This window comes from Lepus europaeus, chromosome 3 (assembly GCF_033115175.1).
Source record: "Lepus europaeus isolate LE1 chromosome 3, mLepTim1.pri, whole genome shotgun sequence".
Lineage (NCBI taxonomy): Eukaryota > Metazoa > Chordata > Mammalia > Lagomorpha > Leporidae > Lepus > Lepus europaeus.
The window spans coordinates 139982053-140000219 of NC_084829.1; the positions used below are offsets into that span (position 1 = coordinate 139982053).

The 18167-nt window shown below is 41.4% G+C and overlaps 1 protein-coding gene across 1 annotated transcript; it reads right to left on the reverse strand.

Moving 5' to 3' along the window:
- Positions 1 to 6943: 6943 nt before the first annotated feature.
- LOC133756675 (small ribosomal subunit protein uS5-like) lies at positions 6944 to 17131 on the reverse strand. Its single transcript, XM_062187276.1, is given in 5 exon segments — positions 6944 to 7651; positions 8979 to 9140; positions 14275 to 14370; positions 16563 to 16712; positions 17003 to 17131. Coding segments are annotated over 5 exon segments (1245 nt in total).
- Between the last annotated feature and the right edge of the window lie 1036 nt (positions 17132 to 18167).

Sequence of the window (18167 nt, forward strand, 5' to 3'; positions counted from 1 at the left end):
GCTAGCCTGTCTCCAGGAGTTTTGAGGAAGTATACAGTGTCTTCTCCCCACTGTGTTACCCAAGGGAAATGGCAAGCTAAGGGAGCTCACTCCCTAATCCCAGCAAATGACAAAGTATATTTGAAGTGGGGGGAATATCAAGTGTCTATTGGCATTGTTAAAGCAGGTATAGTAAAAGAAACACAAATCAGTCGGAATTTCTCCATGATCTTTAGTTTGTGTTCCCCTCCTCCCACTATCCCCTACCCCCATCACTGCAGAACCTTGAGAGTTAACTTCAGCTGGGAAGAGTTTCAGGGAGGGATGGAGTAGCTGTGACACTGTGTGCAATTGTAAAATAGGAAGACTGCTTTTCTGGGATGGCTGCTTCCAGTTCAGGACTGTTTGTGCTACGGAAATTTTTCTTCCTTCAGGCACCCCAGGTCTCACACACTCTCCATTTTCCACTCAACACGACCTGCTCTGGTGAGCTATCGCTTGGAAAAGGATCTGCTTGATTACATTATCACTTGCAGTCATGACCCTAATGGTGGAATGTCAAGAATTAAAGTAGGTCAGTAAGGATGAAATGTCAGAACATCAGAACGGCAGAGGTTTCTTCACACCGTTCCATGTACAGAACACAGACCATCCCCCATTTATGGATCAGTGTGTAAGGCTGGTGCTGCATACGGATGGTAGAAGCCTAATGCAGACAGCCAGAGGTGCCTGCTCAGAGTTTGCCTCTGGAAAGGAACCAAGTTTCTTTTGCTGGTACTTGATCTCTGGCCTTTTCCATGTCACTCTACTACAACTCTTGACATAGAGGCTGGCAGGGGGACTGCATGTGGGCGCATTTTCTTTTCTGTGACTAGGTTCTCGCCTTTTATAAGAAGGCCAAAATTATTCTAATCATTGTCTCTTGGTCAAAGTTATTTTCTATGGACAAAAGAGTGGTTATAAATCGAATAGCCTAGGAAATGCAGCACATAAAAAGTAGTCTACTGTTTGGCAGTACCACCAGTGGAATCAAATGAAGTTTTGCTAAAACTATTGCCAAATCTATTGTGGGGAACTATTTGGATGGCCAGAGTTTTCCTAACTGAGTTGGGAAGTGTCCTATGCTGTCTATTTGTTTACTTATAGCGCATAGTCACCCAGGGCAGTATTTCCAATTGAAAGCATAGTCATGGTCTAGGAGAGCATTTTCTGGGAAGAGGTTTCTTCCCAGTTCTGAAGCATTACTAGTTTATCTAGAGAAGGAAGAAATACTCAAAGTTGCAATCTCTGACAGGGCAAGTAGATGCCATTTATTTTCTACCTGAGAGGATGGCCAGCGAGGTTTGTGGTCTTTGCGACTGTTCTTTCTCCCAAAGCAGAAGGTTTTAGTGCTTAAGGAGCACTTTCTTTATGAGGCTGCTTCTAAAAGTTCTTGGGAAGTGGAATTCAAAAGTACGTTGATTTTGGTGCAAAAAATGTTAATGTCCACACACAGGATTTTCATAATATGCATTTGCCATGAACTTCTTGGAGACATCTCATATCCACACTGTTAGGAAGTTGCTCTGTAGAACAAAAGCAGACAGTAAGCCAGATGAAAACGCAGAGAGGAAGAGAAGGAGAAGGAAAACTCACGTCCAAAGTAGGTGTGATGAACCAAGGACCTTCCTCCACTGATAGAAATGAGATATAGCAATGATTTTTTTTCTTTTTAAAATTTGTGCTCTTGTATTAGAGTAGTGTTCTCTGGTAGTTTTATGATTCTTTCTCTAAGTCTGCCTGTCTTTACTAGACTATGATCTATGTGAAGATGAGCATCTTCTTTATTTTTGCACCCCTGTCATCAAGTATGGTGCTTGTTGTAGAACACATTGCCAACACCTGGTTGTTGAGTGACTGATGTTATTTTCACATCTTAGAGTTTAAGTTTAAAAAGATCACTTTCTGGAAATAAGATGCTACTTTTAGTTGTCGCAGAGAATTTAGGAAGTAGTGGGATGAATAACTTTACTTGAGAAATGCTAGATATTAACTAGTCAAAGAGATGTTATCCTTTCACATTGCAAATTCACTGACTCTGAAACATGAATAAGGTGAAGTTAACCAAAGAGGGTATACCCTGAGGCAAGGAAGATCATACAAGTTAGAAGACTAACAGAAACCTGGGTTCCAGAAAGATGTGTTGTTTGGAGGGCCTGCTTCATGGAAGTGCAAACCTGTGCACTCACATAGACTCCTGCATTCAGAGGGCTGTGAACTTGATTTAATGCTGGGATGCTGCTGTCTTGCAATTCTTGAAATTCTTAATATTTTTTTTTTATCAAGAGACCCCATGTTTTCATTTTGCATTGGACCTGAAAATTAAGTAGCTATCCCTGACTACTAGTAAGGAGAGCTGTAAGGGTCAAGATCAGAAACCACACCCAGAAAGTATCTGAGAAGAAGGAAGCATTGGTTATAAATAGAACTAATCTTACCTGGATGGTGAGTGGCCTGCAGGCTCTGCTGATAATGGTGAGAGATGGGACTACTGGTCAGAGAAGGACAGGCATCCAGGGAAAGAGTCTTCAGGGAAGAATCAAGCAAGGCCCTTTTCCCTCTGGGATAAGAAAGGTTGGAACATGGACAGGAGGGAGGGTAGGGTGGATAGTGATACTTCCCACCCTACTCCCTCCTGCCCATACTTCAACTTTTCTTCCTTCTCCCTCTCCATTCCCACTTTTAATTTTTATAAAGATCTACTTTCAGTTTACTTAATGATCATAAAGTTAACTCTACACTAAGTAGAAGAGTTCAACAAATACTTGAAGGAAAAAAAAATCATTCCTCAACAGAAGAGACAAGGGCTGTAAACAATCATCTAATCTCAAAATGTCCATTTCATGCAAATACAATATATTTTAGGTTCTCTATTAGTTACCACAGATCTGGGAAAAACACATGATATCTGTCTTTTTGGAACTGGTTTATTTCACTAAGTATAATGGTTTCCAGTTGCATCCATTTTGTTGCAAAAGACAAGATTTTGTTTTTTCCCCATTTTTTTTTACAACTAAGTAGTATTCCATGGTGTATATATGCAATAATTTCTTTATCCATACAATAATTTCTTTATCCAGTCAACAGCTGATGGACATCTGGGTTGAGTCCGTATCTTAGCTGCTATTAATTGGGTTGTAGTGAACATAGGGGTACAGATAACTAAGTTAAAAAATACCCAGGCGTATAGAGTGGAAATAAAGGTGCACCAAGGCTGTGAAGTGACTCTGTGGTTGTTGCTGAGAGTAACTTGGAGGCCTGTGACATAGCTGGGGATGAGCAAGGGAACATGGGGCTTCATGGAGGGTTTAGAAGATCCTTCTATTGGAGGGAGATTCCAGACACTCTCAGGAAGAGGTATTTACCCAGTCTCCAAGAGACTCTAAGAGTCTCTAAGCATGCAAATGACTAACTGTGTGTCTCAAATAGAAACACGACCTATTCTGTGATGTGTACCTCTTTGCTGGCTGGGTGAAGGGAGCCATGTGTAGACCTGGAATGATCAGCGGTCTGCATGCTGCTTTCATGGACAAAGGATATGATACGCCTGTGGAGGTGATAGAGAGTCTGCTGAGACTTGCCAAAGTCACTGACCCCCAACACCACTCCAGTTGTTCATGTGGAAGTGATTTTTCTCATAGAGAATCTTCAGTACCTCTCTAGGGCCAGGGAAGAGAAAGGACAGGAGACAGGCATAGGTGTTTGTCTCTGCTTCTACTTTATGGTCCCAACTGTGAGAGAGAAAGGAGAATGGAGGATGAAAACTGCTTCCATAGAAGGAGTTCAAAGGACAGAATTCATCTACTTGTCATGACAAAAATGTCAGGGCTATGTATCTCTAAAAATGGAAAGGACACCAAATCAAAGTAGGAACATACGGATGAAGGAGGGAGACAAATAGGCACGGTGAGCATGACAGAGGATTCATAGAATGGAGGCGGTTCCCCATCATTGTCATTCTTTCATTCACCAAATAACAGAGATGTACACTGAGAATAATATTTATGACCTTAGGAAACCATATATGTCAACCCAGAGTAGAGGGTGTGTGACAAAATGAACTCAAAAGTTTTTAAGCAAAAAGCCATTAGACAGGTTGTTTCCACAAATTGTTATTGGTCTGCAACATGAAAATACATGTTGAAAACTTTTACAGCAATTTTTTTTATCACTGTGACATATTTGTTTTATTGTACAAAATTAAAACTGATCTCTCACCACAGATACTTTGAAAAATACTGTCCTTGTTCTTGATGAAATAGAATTTAAAGTTACTACCCTTTGTTGTGCAAATGTCTACAGTTTCTTAGGAAGAGGAACTCTAAAAAGAAGATGAAGGAGATAATTTGAGTTTATATTTGTGCATTATTCAAATAGGATACATGATGTAAATCATCAAAAAGTAGTGTGGTTAGGCTAGAAGCCCTCGTGATGAGAAAAGAGGGTGCACACTTTTTACTGAACACCTCTTGCATGTGAGGCAACATAATTTAGATTGTCTTATTCAATGTTTACCATGCAGGTAAGGGACACTCTGATTTTTGTGGAAGATGGGCCTTCGTCATGACCTATGAGATATGTCCGCATCCGAATCTTCAGATTCGGATAAGTGATTAACTTATAGATCTTGAGAAGGGGCGCTTATCCTATATGATCCCTAAATGCAATCACCTGTATCCTCACATGATAGGCACAGTGAGGAGAAGATACAGAGAGAAGAGACAATGTGTCCATAGGAGCAGAGGTTGGAGTGATGCAGCCATAAGCCAAGGGATGTCTGGAGCCATCAGAAGCCAGCAAACGCAAGGCACAAGTCTCCTCTGGAGCTGCTGGACAAAGAGTGGCCCTGCCAACTCTCCTGTCAGACTTCTGGCCTCCAGAACAGTGAGAGAAGAAATTTCTGCTGTTGTAGCAACTCAATGTGTGGTCATTTGGTACAGGAGTCCTGGAGAACTAAACAGTGACTGAAGGTAACTTCTGGGACAGGAAAGAAATCTGAAATTTAATCTTAGATGTAACTGCACAAGCTTTCTGCCATGATGCATCCCAGAGCAAGATAGCTACACTTCATTCTGCTTGCATCAAATGATTAGAAACATTGCAGGGTGAGGGAGAGCACAGAAAAGTAAAGCAGTGTTTGGTGTGGTCTACTAGACCAGCTTTGTCCCCTGGTTCCTCTTCTCACTTTGCTTGTCTTCTCTAAGTCTTAGTTTCCTCAATTATAACTAAGTGTCATACACCAAATTAACAAGGTCATTGTAAGGACTGAGTAGGAGGCCATATGTCTAAATGGTTGTGCCCATTGTAGAGCACTATTCAAATGCTAATCTCTGAGATTTTTTTCCCTCTGGAAGAGACTGATGAGATGCTATTAGTGTTCACCTTTATACGCAGGGTCTACCTCATATTCAGCAGCAAGGATGGCCTGGGGTGGCCCACCTTTTTGCCACAGCAAATAGCAAGGCCAGCATACTCCTCACTAGCTGTGCAGCCGGAACAACAGGTGCCTACGGCAACAACAAGAAGCTCCTGAACCTGTTGAGCAATTTCTCTTTGAAAGAGAACCTCAGCAGCTACCATGCCAAAACAAAATAGTTGGTTTTGGCAGATTTTTTTTTTTTCAGTATTCAGATGGACAATGCTAAATAACTCTATTCAGCAGGCCAGTTCATTTTAACTTGTTTACTTATACCCTGCCTTGTTCCAGAAAGGATTTAAGGTGGATTACCCATTAATACCACACAAGATAAAATAAAGTGAAAAATAAGTGGGTGAGGAAAGTAGGACAACTGGAAAATGAGACTCAGAAAAATAAATGAAGGCAGGAGAGGGGTAGACTCATTGTGTTCCGTGAAGGCTTGTATACTTACCAGGACTGGCTTAGAGAGCATCTCTGGGCTTTCTTGCTGTTAATGCAAAGAGGACTTTAAGTCAAGGTCCCCAACAACATCCTCTGTAGGAAGTAATTTCTGTCTGCCCAGAGCACCAGCTATGGGAGATGGAGACCTCAAAGATCTTGACACTGAGCATGGCACTCATTTTAGTCTGGATTTAAAAAAAAAATTAGTGGAGGATGAATGAAATTTCTGTCTTTGAGAAACATAACTTCCTGACGTATGGTCTCATATACTAGCCATAAAATTTATATTTACAGAACTGATGGCTAACTAGCTGCACAAGATGATTCACCATAAATCAGTTAAGCCAAGGGAAATGTCTACCAAAAGGGATGGCCTTGGTTTCAGAACCACTCATCTGTTGTCCTTTTTGGCACTAATTAGGACAAGCTTGATCTGTAGCCACCCTGTTCATGGCAATTAACTCAGTGGCTCCTTATAAGAGACTGCGTGTTTTTGTGTTCACTAGAACAAAAGGAAATGCATGCAGTTCATATGGCAGTGCCATTAAATTATTAAGATTCAAATTAAAGGGAAAAAGAATGGGGAGGGCACATGTCCCTTGGTGTGTTCCACTGAAATCCTGCCCTGAACACTAACTCACTTAGCCTTCTGGGTATGGATTTTTTGCATCCAGTTCATTGTGGAGGAGTCCTTAACATGGTTGCAGTGATAAAAATAAAAATGTTGACGAGGGAGGGCTATATTAAATTATTTTATTGTGATGAGGAGGAAGAAGTAAAGGAAGCCCTCAAACCCTTTCAACTTGAGTGACCATCCTGTGCTTTGTATAGGGGCTAAGAAACTTTTCTGCAAAGGGCCAGGTAATGAATACTTAGGTTCACTTGCCTATGTGCTCCCTACTGTAACTGTTTAACTCCACCAGGTAAACGAAAATGTCCATGCATAGGCCATTATAAGCTAATGGGTGTAGTTGCATTCTTTTTTTTTTTCTTTTTTGAACAGGCTTAACTCACTTTATTTTTCTTGTGTACAAACCTATGTAGTAGCCACAGCGCAAGCCTTGTCTACTGCACAGACACTCTGATGTGAGTCTGTACAAGATGGTCCATGAATTCCTGATAGGCAGACTTTGTGAATGCAGTCTTTTCGAAGGTGGCCTTGGTGAAGTTGCCCAGGGTGGCAGTGCACCCCCTGGCTAAGGTATAGCAGTCATCAGTGCCAGCTTTCATCAGCAGCTTCTTGGGGGCAGGAGTGGAGGCAATGCCAGTGACTCTGGGAGCAGGAATGAGGCACACCAGCACAGAACCATGGCATTGAATCACCTTGCTATGCACCTTGTGTAGTTTGCTGATCTTGTGCACCTAGTAGCCTCTCCTCATGGGCACAGTGGAGATGTTGGCAAGGATGATGGCCCCTAGGATGGTGGTGGCTACCTCTTTGGAGCACTTTACACCCAGGCTGACATGGCCATTGTAGTCCTTGATGGCAACAAATGTCTTGAACCTGGCCTGCTGGCCACCTGGTGTCTGCTTCTGCACTGTCATCATCTTCAAAACCTTGTCCTTGAGGGCTGCCCCCAGCAAAAAGTCAATGATCTCTGAATCCTTGATGGGCAGGGAGAAGAGACAGATCTTCTTCAGGGACTTGATCTTCGTGTCCCTAACCAGGCAGCCTAGCATGGTGACAGGAAGCCACTTCTTGTCCATGGCCTCTGATTCCAGGGTCCACAGGGTCTCTGGGTCCTCTGCCATACCAGCCTCATCTAGTGTTCTCTTCGAGAAGAAGAAGGTAGCTGCATTCTAACAAAAATCTTCTTTACAAAAACACGTGGCAAGAGAATTTGGCTCATTTGGTGTAGTTCCCTGACTCCTACTCTACGCTGTAGCACTGTGCTCTTTTTAGGTTCTTGCTTAAAATCTTCAGTATATCCAAAACTGTTTTCTAAGATAAATTTTGGCTTGGAAGCTTCACCTCCCTGAGGATGATGGGAAAGCCCCCTCTTTAGACAAAATGATCTTAATTTTGAAATAGATCATTGCCACCCATACACCAGTTATCTAAAGTGTGAAGTTTCCATTTTATCAACGATATTGAAAAACTATATCCTTGGTCCCTCATTGCCCCCTGTATAACCTTAGCCCCTCTATGGGAGCAGCCTAGCCATTTATCTGTAATGGAGATAACAGAGATGACTCAGTAGGCATGATAAGAATTCATTACTCTAGATTAAAAAAAAAATTAGCCTTGTATCAAGCTGTGCAATTAGAATATTTATTTTGATACAAGAATATTTTTCCTTCCTTAGAAATGCCCTCCAGATGCCCTAAACAGCACTCTGGCCTCAGAATCAGCCCTTAAGGCATTCGGATCTGGCTAAAAAGCCCATGAGAGTTTCTCAGGCATGGAAAGCCAAGACACTGTGACAAAAAATGTCTTGAATGAAAGATCTCTGTGAGTGAGATCCCAGTAGAAAGAACGGGCCATCAAAAAAGGAGGCACCTTTCTCTGAAAGGAGGAGAGAACTTCCACTTTGACTATGGCCTTGTCTAAATAAGATCAGAGTTGGTGAATTCAAGAGGCTTCCATAGCCTTGGCAGCTCATGACTAGAGCCTAGGGTGATTACTGACATCATAAATAAGAGTGTCAATTGTTAAATCAACAACAGAAGTCACTGTGCACTTGCTCCCCATGTATGATCTCTGTCCTTAATGTGTTGTACTATGCGAATTAACGGTAAAACTAGTGCTCAAACAGTACTTTATATTTTGTGTATCTGTATGGGTGCAAACTGTTGAAATCTTTACTTAGTATATACTAAGCTTATCTTCTGTATATAAAGATAATTGAAAATGAATCTTGATGTGAATGGGATGGGAGAGGGAGTGGCAGATGGGATGGTTGCAGGTGGGAGGTAGGTTATGGGGGGAAAAAACCACTATAATCCAAAAGCTGTACTTTTGAAATTTATGTTTATTAAATAAAAGTTTTTAAAAAATGTCCTCACAAAATCAGTTTGACATCACTCACTCACCTTTTATTATGGATTATATATAAAAGTGACCATTTGTACAACATAATTCCTTCTTTGTAAAACTTACTGTTGAAGACATGTTCGTTCCATTAGATTGCTTTATGTCCTCTGTGTGCTGGTGCCTCCTGGAGTTCAGTGGGATGCAAAGTGCAACCTTTGTTAATCGTCCTGTTATTAACCAGAAAGTACAATGTAACTCCTCCCATGCTACCCCCAGTCCATTTTTCAGCTGTTTCCAAAAAGTGAAGTTAAGTACACTTTCAGTTGTACAGATTATTTCCAGCCTAGGTTTTCTTACCCAACCACCTCTTTCTTTTCATGTTTGTTATCTTTACCTTTTTCTGGTTTTGCTGGATCTGATTATATTTCTATCTTAATATAGAATACCATATGAGTAAAAATAACTAATAAATAATGAAGTTTGTGCTAGTGGAAAATATTAAAGACCACAAAAAGACAATTTCGTATGTGTTTGAAACTAGAAGAACAAGGACGTGATCTCCACGCTGCCTCGGGCAGATGGTGTAATGATAACAGATAACAGAACTATTAAATTCATATTTTGCTTTCAAGCTCTACAGCAAGGAAAGTGGTCTGCAGGCTGCTGGGATGAGAATAAATAAAAACTTGAATTAACATTTTTGGGAGCTTTGTTTTTAGGGGATGTGGTTTTTTTCTTTCTTTCTACACTTCATCTCATTTGTTTTCACCCTGTGAGGTAGTCAAAGCAGTTATTATTATCCTGCTTTACTGGGGAGGAAATTATGACTCAGCATTAAATGACTTGTCCAATTTACAAACACTGCAAAGCAGGCTTTGGCTACAACTCTGTAGAGATGAGAGGACAGTAAGACACAGCCTGGCCACTTTATAGTTGCCAGCATCAGGTGCAAGTTCTGCCAGGCTACTGAGAAAAATGAAGTGTTGGGCAAATAGTAGTTGCGTAGAATATTCTTTCTGCATGAGTGAGTGTGAACTAAAGACTGGTCTCAGTAACTACTGAGATTTTTCCAGAGGCCAAAAGATGAATGAATAAGGGAAATGTTAACCCATTTTTTTTTTTTCAAAAATGGGATAGACTCCACAATCCACATGCACAGGTCACCTCTTCTCGTATGGTGAGCCCAGAAAAAGGCAATAATGGATTTTTAAGCTAATGGTTTGTGAGTATTAACAAAGGAATGTGGTGGCTACTAGGAGTGAACATAGGTTCACCAGGAATGTTATGCCAGATTAATTTATTTTCTTGCTTTTGAAATAGAGCTACCTTATAAGATCAGAGACAGAGGAAGATAATGTAATTTTCACTGTGATATAAAAACAGTGACTACTTGTGGAATGCTTAATAAAAGCCAAGCACTATTTGTGTTTCTTTCAACCCATAACAGTCCCATTAGATATTTGTTTACCACCCCTTTTGAAGATAAGAAACAGGATCAGTGAGATCAAGCAGTTTCTGTCAAGTCACATTGCTAGTGAGTGACTGAGCTAGACTTGAAGCCAAATGTGTTGGACTCAAAGATGTTGATAATAGCTGCTATACCATACAGTGTTGACACATTGCCAGGCTCATGAGATCTTGGAGGCTGGGTTAAACTAAGGATATACATGTTAGGTCACAATAGAGAGATTCACAACAGGTTGTAAACAAATGTAAAGTATGTTGATTAATATTTTGCTCAATCTGGTTGGCATTTGAATCAATGAGTTGGCTACACACACAGAAAATATAGTTATCACTGCTGCAGTTGGCAAAATCAAGAAGAAAAGCCAGTCCTATCACTGCTATTAACTAACATTTGCATAATTCTTCCCACTTTACAGAATACTTTCGATTCACTTGTCACATTTGATCCTTTGATTCTCATAACTCTGCAAAGGTTTGCTGCTCCATCACAGCTCTCTCTGCCTCTTTTTTTTTTTTTTTTTTGGTAATAGTGAGCAGAACTGCAGTTTAGTGAAATCAAGTGATTCGATCAGAGTCATACAGTGGAAATAATCTGAGGACTTGTGTTTTCTGTTATACTGCAGTAGCCATGAAATCATGATCAGAAACAATATCAATACATGCAAATGGAAAGGCAAAAACAGATAAGATGAAATATAAAGTTGAATGTATAGTCTAAAGCTGATGTCAAAAATATGTTTGCTCAGTCCTTAGTCTGAATTAACCTTGCTTTATGGTCATTAATAATGCTAACTTAATCTTGGGTTGGATTAATGCAAATGTAATGTCTGTATCTTGAGAAGTAATATTCCCACTGAACCCAGAACTGTTCAAAACATACATAGAATCCTTGGTCTCAAAATTTAGTAAAAATATGTGAGCATATTTAGTAAAGATATGTTAGCCAATACCTACTACGGAGATGGTGGGCGGCATGTGGAGGTGGAAGGCAATGAGGAAATGAAGAAAATTTCTACTTCTCTTCAAGATTTTGAATTATCACATGGAAGAGGAAAAAAGATGTTTCTATGTGTTTCTGTGTTTCTTTATGTTGATGAAGGCCCAACAAGTGTGTCAGAAGGTCAGAGTTCAGCCTGAAATAAAGAATAACAATAATTATGTAATGTCCAGTATATTGAGCTTTGATGTGAGGTTTTATTAAAAAGATCTATCTATCTATCTATCTATCTATCTATCTATCTATCTATCTATGAGAGAGAGAAATCTTCCATGTACTGGTTCGCTCAAATGTCTACAACAGCTAGATCTAGGCCAAGCTGAAGCCAGGAGCCAGGAACTTCATCCAGGTCTCCTATGTGCAGATTAGCAGGACGTTGGATCAGAAGCTCAGAGTAACCTGGACTTAACCAGGCACTCCCATATGTGATAGGATTTCCCCAGTAGTGTCTTAACCTGCTGCCCTACAATGCCTGCCCATGTTGTGATAATTTAATGACCCATGATGGAAAGAATTCCCTCAGAGACTGGATGGTCTTCCTCTCAGGAGTCAGGTGAAAAGTGAGATTATCACAAGTCATCATGAATTGTACAACAAAATAGTATGGGCTAATTAAAATGTTACGCTAGGAAGATAAGGATGATTCCTATTTTGGTTTTCACTTAGCTTCATGTAATGCCTAGGTAATGCTCAAAGAATCCTCAAGAGGGTGAGGGAGAGACTAGGAGCTGATAGTGGGCTACATCCCACCTGACACAGTTAACACTCCTTGGACCATTTTGCAGTGAGAAGCATCAACGAGAGGTTCTGGTGAGAGCATTTGCACTTGTTGTGCCCTTTGCTTTGATTGTACTTCCCCTAGGGTTTTTCACCAGACTCAGCCCCTGACTTTATTCAGGTCTGCTCAAAGGGCACTTCATCAGAGAGCCGCATGTCCCAAGTGGCAACCCTGGAAGCCTCCTCACTACACTATAGCCTTGCCCAGCAATACTGCTTCTGGGCATTTTTCCTTGCCGTAGATGTGTGCATACATATCCACTCACCCAATCTCCTGACATCTGCATCTAAGTTCCTTGACAGTGGTCCTTCCTATGGTGAATTGAATTGTGAATACCTTAGAATGTGGCTATATGTGGAAAAAGGGTAGTGAACCATGTAATGAGTTAAGGTGTGGTCATACTGGAGTGGGGAGAGCCCCTGCTTCCATATAACTGAGTCTGGATAAAAGGGGAAATTCAGACCCAGGGACACGCACATGTACACAGGGAGAACGCTATGCAGAGGTCAGGGTGCAGACTGGGGCCATGCTTCCAACCAAGGGAAGCCAAAGATTTCCAGCAAACCCTGAGAAGCCAGGGGAAATACAATGAGTAGATTCTCTTTCACGGCCACAGAAGGAAGCAACAAAGCCAACACCTTGGTCCCAGTCTCTTGGTCTCCAGTTGTGAGATAGGTCCTGATGTTTAAGCCTGTTCACCTGCTCTGACCTTTTGTTTTTTGTTAATAGCAGCCCTAGCATAATGATGTTCTGCTGTGTCTCTAGATCTACAACTGTGACTGTTAGAGTAGGCATTCAATACGTTTGTTGTCAGTGAACGTTGGATGAATGAATAAATGGAAGAATGAATGAATATATGTTCCTCAGGAAAGTGATCTGTTTTTTTCTATTCCTCACTCTTGTCATTTGTAAAATGACATCCACTACAGTCTAGAAGATTTATTCAGTTCTCATCTATTCTACTCTGTTCATAAAAAGAAACACATGTGACAGAACAAAATTGATCATCTATTAGGACTTATCAAGGAAGCGTAATCTGAATCTCTATTAAAAATACAGAAAGATGTGTGTTTTAGGGATAAGTGAAATTTTAACTTGACTTCAAGCAAATGTCTGAAGCGAAAAATTTCCTGCAATAGCTTTTAGATTTTGATCCTGTGTTTTTCCTTGTATCTATTTATAGAAACCAGGTCGGGGAAACTGTGTGTAATAGCCAATGCGATTGGACTGCATTCAGGTTCAAGTGTGTATCAGCGTTGAGTCTTTCTCACTGAGGAAATGGAGCATCAGCAGAGAAATCCTATGAGACTCCAATCAGAGTAGAATGCAGAAAATTGCATGATCGGGAAGGTTGGGCTGGCATTAGATTTATCCACGTGCCCCCAGGTCATGGGCTTGGAAGGATGGCCTGGATGAAGAGACAGTGAAGGGGTCTACCCACTTCTCTGGACATGACTTGGTTGTATCTAGAGAGCCCCAGCTGTCCAAAGGCAGTAGAAGTTTTCTGTCCTTCCAAGTCTGGACTAAGTGGGCTCTCCCAGGCTGATCCACACAGTAGTTTTCAAGAATGGTAGTCTACCCTGTAGAACTCTGCTTCCTTTTATAGAAACACTGGATCCAGCAGACCAGCAGATTCATGTTCTCTCTCTCTTGCTAGTCAAAGCTTTAACACTTAGTTTTTGTCCTCTTCCCAAACTTACATTTCCTGAGATAAGATAAATTGATACCATGGTGTGCAGAACTCAAAGATTCCTAGAGGATGGATGAGGTGGACACAGCATTTATATTTCTGAAGAGGAGCTGGTTGTTCCCCCTATTGGTTGTCAGGTTCCTTAGGGAAGGTATTTTGAAGGGAAATGTTGGTATTTTGGGATTCATCAGATCTTGGGCTCTTCTAACTGTCCTCATTTAGCTCAAGTCCAAGAGGCCTGCCACAATGCTACATGCACAGAGTCCAGCTCAGCACAGTGTAGAGACTACCTCTTATTTTCCCCCTTGCATGGTCTGGGTATTGGTGTCTTCCCCAAATTCATACAGTAAGTCTAATAGACATTGTGATAGCACTAAGAGGTGGGATCTCTGGAAACTATTTGTGTCATGGAGGCTCTGCTCATGAATGGGACCATGCCCTTATGAATGAGGCCCAAGTGAGTTCTCTTCCCTCCTTTCTTATCCCCTACCTTCTGATAGGGTGAAGCTACAGCCAGGTAGCAGAGAACTTTCACCAGGCACTGAATCTGCTGCCATGTTGATCTTGGACTTCCCAGGCTCCCAAACTGTAAGATACAAATGTCCATTGTTCATGAATTACCCGGCTTAAAACATTTTGTTATAGGCAGCCCTAATGGACGAAGACAATTAGGCCCATAATTAATGGACGAAGACACCATCACTACCAGTTTTTCAATTGGGTCAGTAGAAACAGTGTTCTTGGTGTGGGCAAGAATACAAATCAGTACAGTGATGACTCAAATAGAAAATAAATCCCCAGAGCAGAATATATCTGTATTTTAATCTTAGGATTCTGGTGAGCAGTTAGAGGAAATCTTAAATGTCATTTAATTTAACTCACTCATTTTACAGATTATGTAACAATGCTCTGAGTAAGTGGTCTTTTGACTTCAGACATAATGTTTTTCATGGAGTGCTATATTTTTATAACTTTAGATTAAAAAAAAAAGATTCTTTCTTGTGTGATCTCTTCCTGATCCAGAGCAAAAATGTTTATCAAATAAGAGGGTAAGAGAAGTAATCAAGAGATTACTAGAGATAGCAGAGGGAAAGGACTGAGACAAGAGAGCATGTCCACTCATTCCTAATTAGTGCTGCTGGATCTAGTTGAGCCTTAAAATAAATCGAGGTGGATGAGAATTAGAATTTGTGACCCCTAGACTCTTAGGTAAAATAGGTTTCTGTATTATTCTCTACAGAATAAGAGCTTTGCTAGTCTCATGGTATTCATCTTAACAGATTTTCATTTCTTCTGTGGGGTAGAGTAATGGTTCCTGGTTAGAATTTGAAGACTAGCAAGGATTGTCTTTTCTCCAGAATACACACACACACACATATAGTGTGCATTCAAGTTCAGGTGACTGGCATAAGTGCTCAATGAAGACAGGACCCTAGGCTATGAACTAATGTTCTAGTGCTAATGGCAGCTCTGGAATATTGTTTACCGGCTGTTTGGGATGTTTGAGGTATTGTTCTGAGGCCTTTACCTGTGTTACATCATTTCATTTCTGCTGTAACCCTGAGGTAGTCACTATTATTGTCTCCATTTCACAGAGAAAATACATTATTTAACAGCTCTTTCTTAAACATTGACACCAGGCACCATACTATGTGCTAAAGATATAATGGAATCCCCAAAATGGGCATACCCCTGCCCTCATAAAGCTTAGAATTAAGAGAACCAGAGAAAGCAGACCTGTGTGTGTGTGTGTGTGGGGGGGTATTGGACAGTGATGATGACGTGTGTGTGTGGAGTGCTGGGAGAATTGAGAAGACGTGTTGCCTGCTCCCCAAGGTAGACACGCGCAACGAGGGGCTGTGGATGAGTTAAGTGCTGCCAGACTGCATGTGAAGCTTAAATCATGAAATCATTCACCAAGGGTTAACTCCGAAGGACAAAGTCTGACCTCAAACCAGGTCCATCTGCCCCCAGCATCAGACCCCGCCCCATCAGCATCACAGTTCAGTTCCTCTGACTACAATGACTCTTAAGTAATAGTCTCTGCTGGCCCTTTGCCACCAATTGAGTACTTCCGTGCCTGTGGAAGCACACCTCTCTCAAGTGCCCAACTGTGGCGAAGGACCAAGTTTATAAATTTTTGGTCTTTCATGCTGTGTTTTGAAGCTCTGGCCCTTATTTTCAGCCAAAACTGAACTTGACCTCTCTCTCCAAAGCCTTGTTCCTGAAGGGGAGGGGACTTTAGGTAGAAATAGGGAATTCTTGGTAATTATCAATGTGTATCTATTCATTTCTGGCCTCACCCTAAATACAGAGGGATTATTTGTCAGGGCTAAGGCCTAAAAATAATCTGTAGTCTTTATTTCTAAAAAAATTACCTAAAAGTACATGAGTCTCACCATTGCCCCCGCATCTGGAGAGTCCTGCCTCAGACAATTAGGCCTTTATTTCATCTTTCTAGAGCAGCAGATTGGTGACATATGAGGTTGCCAGGCCTGGGGCTGGAGCTCTGCCCAGAGTGGCAAGGGTAGGTACCCAGGCCACATGTGATTCCTACTCTGTCCTCCAGCTGATGTCCTTGGCACACTACCACCAGTAAGTATGCCACACATGACAAACAGAATATCAGTGCTAATTTCAAGGCCTATTAGAGACACAAGACAGTAGAAATAATAGTCGATAGACAGCAATGGTCAGAATTGGCAGGTTAAGGAGTTCTATTCTAAAAGCTTCTAGGAGATGTCGACAAACAATGGGAAATAAATAGATACACTTTACGATAATCAAAATGTACTTGACAGTGTGCTTTTGAATGAGCACAGTGAGGGACTGAAGTGGACAATATGTGACCATGGTTTTTGGCCCACAGGATCCAAAACTGCTGATCAGGTCAGGCAAAGAGCAAGCATCTGTGCGTTCATGTGAAAGCTTTCGGAATGCAGAGTGTTCCCAATGAATACGTTAATCACTTTCAACAACCTTCACTTCTGGGCATGATGCAATTAAGTTCTGAATCGGGGAAGCAAGATGGTCTGTGGTCTGATGTTTTCATTTGAAAGCAAGTGGGAAGACAAAAGCAAACAGGCTCTTTGGCTGTGAGAGCATGAGTGACCTTCCAAGTCAGGAATTTAAACTGGAGCTTTCAACTTCAGAGGGGAATGAGGCTGGAGGACCTTATTGTAGCAGAAATTTAAGGTGGAGAAATAGTTGGGGGTTACCATGTCCCCTGCTGTGCTCTGAGCACACACGCCCTTCCCTATTCCACGCACCACTTTCCAGGGCTCTGATGTCCCTGAACCACTTACCAGCTTTTTCTTTTTTAACACAAGGCTGGCACGCTGGCACATGCTTGAATGCTCTCACAGTTACATATAAACTTTAAAAAGAGGCCCCCTTTCCCGCCTGTCCTGACTCATACTCCATGAATCATGTAACCAGAGTTTGGAGCAGCTGCGAAGAATGTGCATGGTGGTTGCATCCATGTTGTCAGGTCCCAGGCGTGATAAAGGCAGGTGATATAGCAAGCAAGGGTAGGGATGTGGGGGCATTCAAGGGTAGAGTGGAGAGGGATCAGGCAGGGCATTAGGAAAGTTTGCTGTATTTTTAATAGTATTTGGGACATTTAGTTTAGAGTCACTATATTTTAAGGAGGGAAGAGACCTTGGAAACCTGCACTGAAAATTCAGATGTATGAACTGCCAGTGCACAGTCCTACAGCTGGGGAGAAGCTGAGGGAGCCAGCATTGGAACAGCACAGACCTTATCTTGGGCCACGAAACCCATTTGTGAATCTGAGAAGGGCTACAGACACATTCTCTTGAAAAACAAAACTACACATCATATTTCCTGTACAGTTTCAAAGGATTTATGCACTCCTTAAATTTGTCCATGAAACAGAGCCTTTGATGAACTGTCTGTAACACTAGTATGGGTTATTGATTGGGCATATAAATAATGTTCAGATGGACTAGGGTTTAAATTCCTCTCCCTTTCCACTTCCTAGCTCTTTGAGCACAAGCAAGCATGAAATGTTTCTAATCCTTAGTTTCCTGATAGATGAAACAGGTGCAATAATAGTACCTATTCAGAGGTTATCATGAAGATTAAAGGTGATAATGAGTTTAATGAATTAGATTAGCATAAAGCTGAGCCCATGGGAAGGACAACATCATGTTGTTGTTTGTGTTCCTGCCGTTCCTCATTGACCTCATGGCCTCTGGGGTTGCCTGTTGGCTACCACAGATGCATGTCTCTGAATTTCTTCCTAGTCCTTTGTTTTTTGCTAGTTTCCAGGCTAGTTCCATCTGCTTCCTGGCAATTCTTTCTTTCTGCCTTTTTTCTTAAGGGTCTCTCCATCTTATCACAGGAAAGGCAGCCTGTACT